Consider the following 14,246-nt stretch of genomic DNA (forward strand, 5'->3'; position numbering starts at 1 on the left):
ATATATATATATATATATATATATATATATATATATAATTTTGAGTCAATTATGATTGTATATAATATAATATAGTATAATATAATAATATTAAATGTATAATATAATATAATATAATATATCTTATTTCTCATTTATTTTTTATTGAAAAATGCATATTTTTTAAAGAAGATTTTTTTAAAGTATTATGAAATATTATTACAATTAAAAATAATTGTTTTCTATCTGAATACATTTTAAAATATTGGCAATCAAACAGTTGCCGGTAGCCATTGACTTCCATAGTATTTTTTCCATATGGAAGTCAATGGCTACCAGCAGTTTGGTAATCCACATTCTCCAAAATATCTTCTTTTGTGTAAGTTTTTGTGAGGAAACAATAAAAAAAAAATAATTTTTGGGTGAACTGTTCCTTTAAGTCATTTTATTGGAACAACTTCCATAAAAATAATGGCAAATATTACTTCAAGTGACTAAAAGTGCATGTTTTCTTCACGAGAGTGTGAAAGAGAAGAGATGCGCGTTAATGAATTCCACCTTTCCCAATTAGCATGCAGTACTATGTGCTCCAAATTCACAGCAGATTTTATTTAATAAAAAAACTGTAAAAACAGCAATATTGTGAAATGTTATTACAATAAAAAAAAACTGTTTTATCTAAATATATTTTAAAATGTAATTTATTACATTATAAAAAGTTATATATATATATATATATATATATATTGGAACAACTTCCATAAAAATAATGGCAAATATTACTTCAAGTGACTAAAAGTGCATGTTTTCTTCACGAGAGTGTGAAAGAGAAGAGATGCGCGTTAATGAATTCCACCTTTCCCAATTAGCATGCAGTACTATGTGCTCCAAATTCACAGCAGATTTATCCTTTCTGCTAATGAGAGACATCACCGTAGCATTGGAGATGCATTCCTGCGCGATAGCATATGTCTGGGAGCTTTATGGAGCTGTGCGTTCTCACTTACACACATGAGCAGACGGGTTAATGTCAGTATTTTGCGAGCAGGACTCTGCTGGTCTCAGTGCGCAGGCTCTGACCCAAGAGCTCGATACGCCGCAATCTGATGTGGCAGTGACCCAGCGCTGACTCAACGTGCCCTCAGAGCTCGTCCAGAGCAGAGGAGAAATATTAGCACCGATATATCACACAGCGGATCACTGAGCACATACACGAGGAGAACAGACCCAGAACAAACAAGACCGCTAATAACATTAAGAACATTGAGATCAGCAGGGCTTTCTTGCTCTTTTAAAATAAAATAAAATAAAATAAAATAAAGCTAGATAAATCATGTAGACATACTCTAAAATCTCTAGATTCAAAAATGGACCAATCAGAAATCGCCAATGTTATGATGTCACAAGCATGAGCACATTACCATATGACTACTCACATTTATGCTCTATACTGTTTGATGTCAGTAAGATTTTTTCAAGGAAACTAGTATTTTTATTCAGCAAGAATGTATTAAATAGATCAAAATTCACAGTAAAAACTTTCTTATGACTTACTTTCTTTCTTTTTTTAAAGTCTTTATTTATCAAAGAATCCGGAAAGAATGTGTAACAAGCAGCACAACTGTTTTCAACATTGATAATAATAAGAAATGTTTCTTGAGCAGCAAATTCAGCGTATTAGTATGCTTTCTGAAGGATCATGTGACACTGAAGACTGGAGTAATGATGCTGAAAATTCAGCTTTACATCACAGGAATAAACAACATTTTAAATTATATTAAAATACAAAACAGCTATTTTAAATAATACACGTATTTCACAATATTACTGTTTTTACTGATCAAAAAAATGCAGACTTGGTGAACATTAAGAGACTTCTGTTAAAACGTATCAAATCTAAACCTTTGAACAGTAGCGTATATTCATATTCATTCATTCATGTACTGTTCACTATCCAGCAACCTGGCATGTGGTTGTTAGTTGTTTCACATGTAAAGTAATCATTTACATATAATCTTAAAGTTACAGTGGCATAAACAGTCTGTTTGAAGAGTCACAGAGAGCGTGGAAAATGGTCATAAAAACTAAACTATGACCGTTAACAGTTCAGGAAGCCATGACTGCCATTATTAATGGACTCTGGGGGAAAAAAAATAAAATGCTAGAAAAGTGTGGAAAAGGCCACTTTAAACTAAACAATCCTATTTACTACAGAAACAAAAAAAGGGGGGTGGAAAATGCTACAGATTCCCAGGATGATAAAGACAACTTCTGAGAGAGAGAGAAAGAGAGAAAAAATGTACAAAGAAAATCTATTTTAAAGCATCTTATCTTCTCTTTAAAACAAAACATGGGAAGTGGATTCTCTGTGGAGATTACGACACATCATTTCACTTGAACTTTATCCATGTCATCTTTTGGGAAGGTAAAACAATGACAGTAAGTGTTCCACTTTTTTTAGTGTTAAAAAAGGTCAGTGGATAAGATTTGTATCATACAGGACAGGCATATATTTATTTATTTACAGTAATAAGATTTTTTTTCACAGTAGTAAGAATAATGTGGAGCTTAATTGTCATGAAAGTTTCATGGTTCTAAAAAAAGGTGTACATTTCTCACGGGCAACACACAGGTAACACATAACCTAAAGGTTTCATAAGATTCACCCTATCACACTTGCTATACTGATGAATATATTGCAGATGTAGACATGTTTCTTTGCTTTCCCAGATCTTAATGAAGTTGGTTTCATGACTTTATGGTGATAAGTTTGCATATACCACAGCACATGTGTGCATTTGACTGTAGAAACAGGTATGAAATACTGAACTCACGTCAACTTCTCCTTGATCAATCACATAAAAGTTGTCTCCTTCATCACCTGAGAAAGAAACCAGAGAAAACTGTGAGTTTATTCCAATCAACCAACTTCAGGAAAAAGACTACCGATAAATAGCACTCTTTCCTTCTTCCTTTTCCTTGTTTCTCTGCTCAGTTGTGAAAATCGACATAAGATATTGAACATACACTACCATTCAAAAGTTTGGGGTCGGTAAGATAAAATGTTTTTAAAAGAAGTCTTTTGTGCTCACCTAGGCTGTATTTATTTGATTAGAACTAATGTTTTCTATTCAAATATATTTTAAAATTTAACTTATTTCTGTGATGCAAAGCTGAATTTTCAGTCTTCAGTGTCACATGATCCTTCAGAAATCAGTCTAATATGCTGATTTGCTGCTCAAGAAACATTTAATAATAATAATAATAATACGTTTTATTTATACAGCGCCTTTCAAACACCCAAGGACACTTTACATAAGGTAAAAATAGAGGTGAAATAATATGCAATATACAAGATAAGTTACAAAAGCATAGAACAGAAAATTAAGGCAAGCAATTCATTAAGAAACATTGTGAATAGCTGAGTTTTGAGAGCAGTTTTAAAGGTCTGGAGTGAAGAGATAACACGGAGATCTTGTGGTAGTTTATTCCAGAGCTTGGCAGCGGAAATTCAGAAACCCCTACCACCCACACTAGATAGCCGGGATTTGGGTACTGCAAGCAAATTTTCAGAGCTCGATCTCAAAGTACGGGCAGGGACATAGGGGAGAATTGATTCAGAAAGGTAAGAAGGTGCTAACCCATGACAGGCCTTAAAAACTAAAACAAGAATCTTAAACTGAATACGATAGGTGACAGGGAGCCAATGTAATTGCTGTAAAACCGGAGTGATGTGGGCATCATTTTTTGGTAAATGTAAGAACATGAGCAGCTGAATTTTGGATAAGCTGCAAGCGATTAAGGACTTTGTTTGGTAGGCCATAAAACAAGGAGTTACAGTAATCCAGACGCGACGTGATGAACGCATGAACCACAGTTTCAGCACCTTTGAATTTTAAAGATGCTCGTAGGCGGACAATATTACGAAGGTGAAAAAACAGGATTTGACAAGCTGATTGATGTGGGATTCAAAACGTAGACTAGAATAAAACATTATACCAAGATTGTGTATAGTGGAGGAGGGATGGACTATAACTCCGTCAATGTTAATGGAGTAGTCAGGTTGGGAGGAGACAAGGGATCTAGGGCCAACTAACAGAAATTCATTTTTTTCATTATTTAACTTTAAGAAATTTTGTGCCATCCGTACTTTGAGATCATGTAAGCAAGATGTAAAAGAAGGGGGCAAAACAGAATTGGGCTGTACGGTAAAATAGATTTGTGTATCATCAGCGTAACTGTGGAAATTTAGACCATGGCACTGGATGATCTGACCCAGAGGAAGAATATAGATTAAGAATAGAAGTGGACCAAGGACAGATCCTTGAGGCACTCCACGAGAAAAAGTTTCTTATTCCTCATTTCTTATTATTATCATTGTTCAAAGCAGTTGTACTGATCAAAAGCTTTGTGGGTATTTTCTTTCAGGGTTCCTTGATTAATAGAAAGTACCAGCATTTATTTGAAATAGAATTTTTAAGTAACAATGTAAAAGTCTCTACTATCACTTCTGGTGAATTTAATGCATCCATGCTGAATAAAAGTATTAATTTCTTTACTAAAAAAATTACTTACCCCAAACTTTTGAGTAGATCACTATAAAGTATCTGCTAAAAGTTAATTGGTCAACCTTTTAAGTGTGCATTAGCATCTAGATGACCCCGCAGCTAACAAAAACAGCCTAAAAGCCACAAAACTCCCATTTTAATTTCATGGGACCTTTAAATTCAGGACGGAAAGGAGGAAAAGATAAATAATGCCATCTCGTTCCCAGATTCCATCTCTTTCTGACTCCCCGTTTCCCAAGAACACACACACACAGTGGTGCGTATCAAAGACAAAAGATGGCACACCACTTTAAAAGTGTCAGCACCTCCCAGAGCGGTGTCGTCTAAATGATTCCCAGGCTTCTTCATCTACATCCCATTTGAGAGTTTTTAATGGACGGCTGGGAGTGCCAGAAGCCACGGGCCCCGATCAACATTTCCAAGTTAAAGGCCTTTACGTAAAGCATTTCTGTAGGTTCAGGGGCTCTTTGATGTCTGAGTGTGTGTTGAAATTGGTGTTTGGGATCCTGGTAGCGAGCGTGTGTGTGTTTGCGCATGCCAAAGAGTTAAAAGAGCCCGTGATCCGTGCGCTGCCGAGTTCACGCGGGTTCACGGGGCTAATTAACACCAAACACACTAAGCGCTCGTAAATCACACCAGCAATTTATCTTAACACACTCACCGATCGCTATTGGCTTACACACCGTATCTCTCTCTCTTTCAACCCGTTCAGCTCATTTTTCTTAGTATTGTTCCTGTCTTCCTGTCTTTTATCACCTCTGCTCTGAAGTTTCTGTTTTTTGGCTAACATATCCTTGAGTCACAGAGTGCAGTCAAATATTTGACGAGAACAAAAACGCACACTTCTACACACAAAATTTTGCACATTCCTAGATCTAGTTTTATGGGCAATCTGCCCATGTTAGATAAATGCATCGAAACTCTGCTTCAAGAATCTCATTGCACAGACAGTGTGCAAGACGTGCATGCAGATCACTGTTCTCTATCGCTTATCAACTCCACATGAAACCAAAAAGAGCTCCAAACACACTAAGCCTTTACATAACGTTTTTTTTTGTAATACTAAAAATGCTAATGCAGTTTGACTGTATAAAAAACCCTCATCACCCACCGTTCCTTCTTACATAACTAAAACAATCTGCAATGCATTTGTGAACTTAGTATGAGTACTTGGTTTTGACTTTATGATTGCTCTTCCATAGCTCAACATGAAGGTGTCATCATTCAGCCTTGTCTTAATGTGACTGCTGGCATACTGTAGGCCTGAATGTGGAGAGAATAGGATGGAGAGCATTGGTCTCTGAAGAATTTGAATGAGAAATGTATGGGTTTATATAGAGATCACATTGCATATGACTACAAATACAGTTTAGATGTTTTCTAGAGACACATTTCTTCTGGAGATTTCAGCTACCGTCTCCATATGCTTTGAGATATTTCAGTCTTTCTACTTCAAAATAGCACCTTTAGCTCAATGTATTACTTGCAATTTCTTTGTAATTATTTGCTAAATTTACAAGCAATTTATTGGTGAAAATTGTTCAGTTTAGAGATCTTTCTTTTGATATTTCTTTGGTTTGCATTCTTGTGTTTTGCACTGTATGTGCGCTGCATAAATGTCATGTAACATTAAATACATTACATGAAATGGAATTAAATGTTCTAAGGCCCAAAAACGTACTCTACACAAGTAGAGTTTACATGACCACAGACACCTTGAGCTACACAAGCCTGCATTTATGTGCCATTTTGTTCCAAAATACTATCATATTTAGAACAACAGAAGTGTAGCTAATTTAGACTGTAGTAAAATGATTTCCCAGAAGTTAGCTAAATTTTGGATATCCTTCCATCATCAAAAAAAAAAAAAAGGAACAAAATAACGTTTTTTTTTGTAATACTAAAAATGCTAATTTTCTTTCAGGATCAGAATTAGGTTTGGGTTAGTCTGTAGCTTGGTAAACTAAACTAAACTAAACTAAACTAATAAAATAAAATAAAATAAAATAAAATAAAATAAAAGAAAAGAAAAGAAAAGAAAAGAAAAGAAAAGAAAAGAAAATAAAAAAACTGAAAAAAAAAAAGTAAATTAAATAAAATTAGACTAAAAAATAAAATTAAAAAGAAAAAATCCAGGGCAGTGGGCAGTGACTTTTTTATTTTTATTAACAGAAACTGATATATTTTAGAGTCTTGATATATTAATTAACTACAGTTAATTTTGTGACTCCAGAAAAAAAATAAAAAGAAAATTATGGGGCCCTATCATACACTCGGCACAATGCGGCGCCAGGCATGACGCAAGTGGTTTTTGCTATTTTCAGCCCGACGCAGTTATCATTTTCATGTCCTGCACCACGTTGTGCATTTGTGCCCATTTGTGCGCCCATGGGCGTGCTGGTCTGAAAGCGAGGTGTGTTCAGGCGCATTGTTGGCGTGTTGCTATTTTGAGGCACCAACTAAAACCTGGTCTAAAGTCAATAGCACAGTATGTTTTTGTTATTTAAAGTAGTAATATGCGCCTATAGGCGGGTCCACAACGCGCATACACTCTGCTTATTACACACAGGGCAGCAGCACACAAACATGCCAAATATTAAGAATTACAGGATTACAATGTAAAATATTATTATTGTGTAGGCTACATAAATATAAAAATGCCTACATGTCATAATGGATAGTCATTGCATGTATCAGAATCTACGCTACCTATTTGCTCGCGCACGAGCAGCTCCGTTTCCTCTCTGGAGACACGTTCAGTCTTTGCTCTCGCAAATTCCGCCGTGTAAATAGCGAATCCGCCATGGCACGAGCACAACTGGCTCTTAAAGGGAATGGGAGATGAGACTCTGATTGTTTTTTTGTTGCAAGTTATGACCAAAGCACACCCATTACTCATTAAGAGAATAGGGATAACCCTTTTAGACCATGCGCCGGGCGCGCCGACCGTTTTTCCCATCGTTAAACTAGCAAAAGTGGATTCAGACACGCCCTAAGTGCACCTGCGCCTGAGACCATGCGCTTAGATCGTTAAAATAGGGCCCGGGGTGCTGTGTGTACATTAATGAGGAAAAAAAATTAACTTAAATGATTTTAGCAAATGGCTGCAATATAACAAAGAGTGAAAAATTTAAGGGGGTCTGAATACTTTCCGTACCCACTGTATATATATAGTATAAGTATATATTGTCATTGAGGGGAGAAAAAATTATCTTGATTGTATGAAATTATTCTAGTATAATAATAAATTTTAACAGTGATTGTATTAATATTATAATAAATAAAATAAAATACTCACTAGTTGAACAAATCGTCTATGAGATTTCCTCACTAATATAGTGATGCAAACATGTGCTGTATGTATGATATAAAACTCATGGTTTTCCATACTGTACCTTGCTGGATTACTGTCTCCCCAGCGATGTGTGTGACCGGGAACATGGCATCAAATATGTCACTGGGGAAAAAAAGAGATATGTTAGATTAATCTCTCATTTAATCATTGGAAATACAAAAACCCAAATTCAGAATTCAGTTCAACAGAATTTAGATCAAATGCGACATGACCATGTCAACGCTACTGTATCACAAGCTTCTACCCACATTTTCACATATCCACAGAAACACGCGTGTTTAACATACAAAAGACAACAAACTAATAGTAAATGCTCATGCTCTGCTCTTTACGAGACACACACCCTCAAACAAGAAACAAAACCGCACAGCCGTTCCTGTGTGAAAGCAAAGAGTGTCGTAAGTGTTACAAGTTTATGACCCTGATAATGCACTTCCATTCTTTGTGTTTCAGGAGCCACTGGTGTGTCAGTCACTACACATGACCCCTGACTCCATCCCACAATACACCTCTCCGGTTACTGCTGCCGGCTGTAGGCAGTGTTTATTCACTGCTGCTGTTGTGCTGTCAGTGCATCAGTAGTTGTATTTATGTTATGCTTGTATTTAGCTTTCATTTATTTTTATTTCAGGTTTAGTTTTAGTAATTTTAGCACTTCAGCTTAAACCATTTCAATTAGTTGCTAAGGCAACATTTAGAATTTTCTGTTTTTTAAGCTTACGCTTTCACCTCATATTTATATATATAATTCTTAGTTGGTATTTTAGTAATTTTGCTATTTGCTTTTCTCATTTTAATTAGTTTTTTAAATATTTCTATTTAACTTTAATTAGCTTTTATTCCAGTTTTAGCTTTAATTTTAGCACTTCAGCTTAAATTATTTTATTTCAGTTAGTTGCCATGCAACATTTATAATTTTTATATTATATTTAAGTTTTTCAAGCTTACGTTTTTCATTAAATATTTATATTTTATTTCATTTTGGCTTTATTTTAAATAGCAAATAAACAAATAAAAGAATAATTTTGGTTTAATTTTAGTTTTAGTTAGCAATAAAAACACTGCAAGTCACACACAAAAGTTTATTAATTAATACAAGTATATAGTGAGCTTAGCAAACACTGGTAATAATGCAACTAAGCCTAGCAAAACATGTAGAAACAGCGAGAAGTTGTTAAAATGAGTTCCTTTGAGTTCATATGCATGAATACAAAAGTAATTGCACGCATTCTACTTCAGAGGAAGCTTTAATGCAATGATTAGAGGCGTTGAAGCTCATATTCCAGTCTTGTGAGCAAATCATGGAGCATCTGGTAGGTGGTCTTCAGTCACAGGCACTTGGTTTTAGAAGTTTACTGAGTGTAAAGGATGTTTATTTAAAAAGTTCCACCATGAGAGCTCTCATCAGCTGTCTGGCTGCGGGGATTCCCCAGCACTCGAACCCATTCACAGCCCCGCGGCGTTACCAGATTACCATTTCAGTGGGAGATGATGATGATGGCTCCCTGGAGAACTGAACCACAGCTATTACAGAGAGGTGAAGTGGTTAAAACAGAGCTGTGAGTAGCCATTAAAAGAACCAGGATGGTTAAACTCAAAGTGTGATGTCAGACGGAGGAAAGATCAGAGGAGAAGTCTTGAGGTAAAGGGAGGAGAAGGGGATTGAGAAGGTGGCTGGTGAGATCGGTCTTACATTTAAGAAAGGAGTGGGTGGGAAGTGCCTGAGAAGGACTGAAAGCTCTTGTAGCTCAACTAGTGGTGCAAGAGATGGCAAGGTTATAGGTTCAATTCCCCCAAACGGTTCAAAGGTTTGGGTTCGGAAAGATTTTTTTTTTTTATAAATTAATATTTTTATTCAGCAAGGATGCATTCAATTGATCAAAAGTGGCAGCAGAGACATTTATGTTGTTACAAAAATATATATATTTCAAATAAATGCTGTTCTTTTGAACTTTCTATTCATCAAAGAATCCTGAAAATACTTAAATACTAAAACATGTATCACAAAATATGAAGCAGCACAACTGTTTTCAACATTAATAATAATAAAATATGTTTCTTAAGCACCAAATCAGCATATTAGAATGATTTCTGAAGGATAAATTATATTTTAAAATATTTAAAAATGCAAAAAAAAATATTTTATATTGTAATAATATTTCACGATATTGCAATTTTGTACTGTATTCAGAGGCGGACAGTAGTGAAGTATTTTTACTTTACTGTAAAAGTACTTTTCAGGTGTTTTTCTTTAGAAAACTTTACTTCACAACATTCCAAAGCATAATATTGTACTTTTTACTGCACTACGTTTCATATTAAATATAATTTAATACTTAATTACATTAGAAATCTATTACTTTCTTACTTATACTCAAGCAAAAGTAATTCAAAGATTTACTTGAGTACAAGAAAGTACTACATTTTTAATGTTCTTAAGTATTAAAAGGTAAAACAAACAACAACTTTTATTTATGAAATGAAGTGCAGTAAAAAGTATGACATATATTATGCTTTGGCATGTAGTGAAGTAAAGTTTTTATACATCCAATATCTGGACATCTATGTTTAAACATGTATAGAGATGGAATAATTCTAGTTTAAGTGGGAGATTGATGTAAACACAGATATCGAATACAAGACATGTTGTGTGAAAGCAAACAAAAAAAATGAAAATGGTCAAAAAAATCTGATCTATGCATTAAACCTGAGAGTCCAAATGCTGTCTTAAAGACAGCAAGCAAATATTTACTAACCAATTCTTGGTAGAAATTAAGGCATGAGTTGAAAGAAATAGGGGAAAAAGCATGAATGAATTTACTTTCAACTGCTTCTTCATTTTTATTCTTTCCAAGAACTGCACACACATTATTGTAGGATATCATACACAACAACCATTGTATTTCAGATGCTGGATATTTCAACCAGCAAAAACACCAACACTGACCATCTTCACCGGATATACAGTACCAGCACCAAAGCAGCACTAACCGGCATAAACCAGTCTTGACCAACATAAGCTGGTCTTTTGAGCAGGAGAAGGAATTAAAAACTGAGGAGGTAGATAGCAACATGAGAAGGAACAGGGGTTTCGTCTGAACCTGTCCATGAATGAGTGGGAGGAGGAAAAGTTGGTGGGTTTGAGTATAAGAGTGAGAAAATATAAGAGTTAAAAAAACACATGGAGGGATTTAGAGAGAGACTGCGGGGTGGGGTGCATGGGATTCACCGCAGATTTGGGGTGGGATACACCGAAGAACGTGAGATGTGTCAATGTGGATGCTGAAGTCACTATGAAGGATGAGTAGGGCACAGCCTTCTGGGAAAAGAATGAGTAAAGTATTCACAGTACACATCCAAAAACCACAAACTGATAGAGTGAGTGACGTTCACTGCTGTCCACGAATCAGCGGCTGATCAGCTGCTGGGTGTGAGAGAAAATAGCGTGATAACGTACCGCCATGCTGTTTCATATTTTTTAACAGAATGTAATACTTTTTTCATCAAAGACGCATTAAACGGATGAAAAGTAACTGTAAAATACATTTACAATGTTACAAAGGGAATCCATTTGAAAAACTAAAATGTATTTAAGAAGAATAGTGTAAGCAGCACTACACACCCAAATGAAAACAACGCCGCAACCGGTGTTTATCATAGCAAAGACAACATATCATATGAATTCCGTGAGCGGAGGATGGGAGCGCTGGAGTTTATGGCAGTTATAAGAAATCTCTAGCATTAATTCTGATCATGGCTTGTCTTGAAAAACAAAGACAGTTTAACGTTCGTCGTAGGAGAAATCCTATTGCAAGACTGTACAGCAAATCTTCTGACACTGCCAGGATTTCGTCGGAGGTCAAATTTGATCGCAACGGCCATTAATCGGCTGTCTGAACATGTCAAACCAACGACCAAAGATTACAGATTTTAGCCTAGGATTATAGGAATCTTTTAGGATTTTCAAAATTTGTCTCAGACGACCAAATCGTGGCCGAAATCGCCCAGTGTGAGCTGGACTTTATTTGTTTAAAGTGTTTGCAAACCAAATGTTACTGCACTTTTGTTCATATTGCACTTTTAAATGAAAAAAGTGCACAATACACTACTTTTGAATTCATTATTGAATTTTGTGCATAATGCGATTAATCGCAGGGGGAAAAACATGCGATTAATCACGATTAAAAAATTAAAAATACAGTTATATTAAATTGTAAAAAATATTTCACAATATTACCGTTTTTACTGTATATTGATCAAATAAATGCAGCCTTGGTGACTTGGTGAAAAACTATATATTTCTATTTATCTGGCAAATATACATAAATATAATAATATAAATATAAGTGCAGTCAGAATTTTGACTGATTTGCTCCTGTTTGCCCCTTATTCTGCTCAATAATCATAACTGGCTACCAATAACAGCTTGTGTTGTTTTCATGCCATTCAGGGGCATTTATACTTTGTTGAAGATACAAAGCAGAGCATCATATAAAGGAAGATATAAGATGACACTGAGCATCTGCAGAGTGGTCTGTAAATTACTGTTTTTGTGTGCGTACGTGTGACCGCAAAATCTAACGAGGCTCCTAAATCATCACCTCTTCTCTTCTTCTTTAATTGAACCTCACTCTTTCGAAGGGAAAATGTTAAAAGCACCAACATTAGGTCTCCTTTATTTGTCCAGCACAAGCCTGAGCCTGCCTTACACTCGCAAACGTCAAGGAAAAACAGCTGAATGCAAAGGAACAAACTCTTTAGCCTTCAGACAGTAAAAGCCAGCTGAGGTAAAGCATGTTCTGGAGCCCAATGACTTTCAAACAAAGTCATACAGGTTAGAAACAAAATCAAGGTGAGTAAAAGAAGACAAAATATCAATTTTTGGTGAACTCTCTCTTTAACTCTTGAATGGCGTAACTTTCACTTAATCATCAGTGAAGTCACAGCAGAGAGTAACGTCTGGTTTAAAGCATTTGACTGTGACACATCTGGGTGTTTGTTTCATCTGCGAGTGGAAGCTGCAACATGCTGTGTGTTAAACAGATGACAGACTCACACACCTGTGTACTTTTATGAGATCAGTGCTGAGACACGCTATCTGCAAAACACAACCTCTCAATAAGGACAGATGTTTACAAATGGGTCTCTGTGGCCACATACCAGTCCATAATCCATAAAAACACTTCCTCCAGTGAAAAAGTCCATCCCCTGTTGCCCTCTCAGATCAAAATCCACCAACATATTTGTTTAGAACAGTTTTGGACTGTTTTCACTTGTGCTTGATCCATGCATATTTCTCTCCTGATTCAGACAAGATGACTTTTTCACTGGAGAAAGCGAAATTATGGATATAGGAACGGAAGCAACTGTTTGACGGCACCCATTCACTTGTAGAGGCTAAAATGGTGAGCGTAGTGATGTAATGCTAAAATTTTCCAAATCTGTTCAGATAAAAGAAACAAACTCATCTATAAACCTGGATGACCTGAGAGTGAGAAAATTCTCAGCAAATTTTCATTTTTGTGTGAACTATTCCAGTTGTTCATGGGCAAAACATAGAGGGTTCCAAGTGTAACTGGACTCATTTTGTGGACTAAATAAATGATGTGACAAGAAATGCAGCATGTTATGACTAAATGAAGTTACATTTGAATACAAAAAAAAAATGCATTTCATGACACAATGGGTGCATCTTGCCATTGCCATTTAGTTAATGTCTTGTATACTCACCAAGGCTGCATTTATTTGATCAAAAATACTGTAAAACAGTAATATTGTTCACTACATTCATCACTGGGCTGTGCAATATTTTTGTGATTTTTGTTTTTTTTTCAGAATTCTTCAAAAGGTATCTTTAAAAGATATTTCAAGAAGTTCAAGATATGAATGTCTTTACTGTCACTTTTGATCAATTTATCACAGTCTTGCTGAATAAAAGCATTAAATTACTATACACACACACACACACACACACACTGCCATTCAAAAGTTTGGGATCAGCACAATTTGTAATGTTTTTAATGGAGTCTCTTATGCTCATCAAGGCTGTATTTATTTGATTAAAAAAAAAACAGTAATATTGTGTAATATTATTGCAAATTCTAATAGTGGTTTCCTATTTTAATATACTTTACAATATAATTTATTTCTGTGACGCAGCACTGAATTTTCAGCATCATTACTCCAGTCTTCAGTGTTACTATCATATCTGTACTGATGCAGAATGAGAGGGACAAGTACACTACAGTCTAGCGCATTTCACACAAGCTGCTAGATTCACTTTCGCCGGAAAGTCGTGTATGCCTAAGGTTAAAAATAAATGACGTTTATAGTGAATGCCCCTA

General features: G+C 35.3%; 1 protein-coding gene across 3 annotated transcripts in view; it reads right to left on the reverse strand.

Annotated features, from left to right (window-relative positions):
• Positions 1-14,246, reverse strand: part of prkar1b (protein kinase, cAMP-dependent, regulatory, type I, beta) — a 75,264-nt gene that overhangs the window by 28,163 nt on the left and 32,855 nt on the right. For all 3 annotated transcript variants that reach the window (XM_016451638.1, XM_016451639.1, XM_016451636.1), the window contains exons 5-6: positions 7,943-8,004; positions 2,814-2,860 (exon numbers count right to left, since the gene is read on the reverse strand). In XM_016451638.1, coding sequence (XP_016307124.1) covers positions 2,814-2,860; positions 7,943-8,004 — 109 coding nt within the window. The remainder of the gene's footprint in view (positions 1-2,813; positions 2,861-7,942; positions 8,005-14,246) is intronic.

The sequence above is a fragment of the Sinocyclocheilus anshuiensis genome, unplaced genomic scaffold (assembly GCF_001515605.1).
Source record: "Sinocyclocheilus anshuiensis isolate Anshui unplaced genomic scaffold, SAMN03320099.WGS_v1.1 scaffold47, whole genome shotgun sequence".
Lineage (NCBI taxonomy): Eukaryota > Metazoa > Chordata > Actinopteri > Cypriniformes > Cyprinidae > Sinocyclocheilus > Sinocyclocheilus anshuiensis.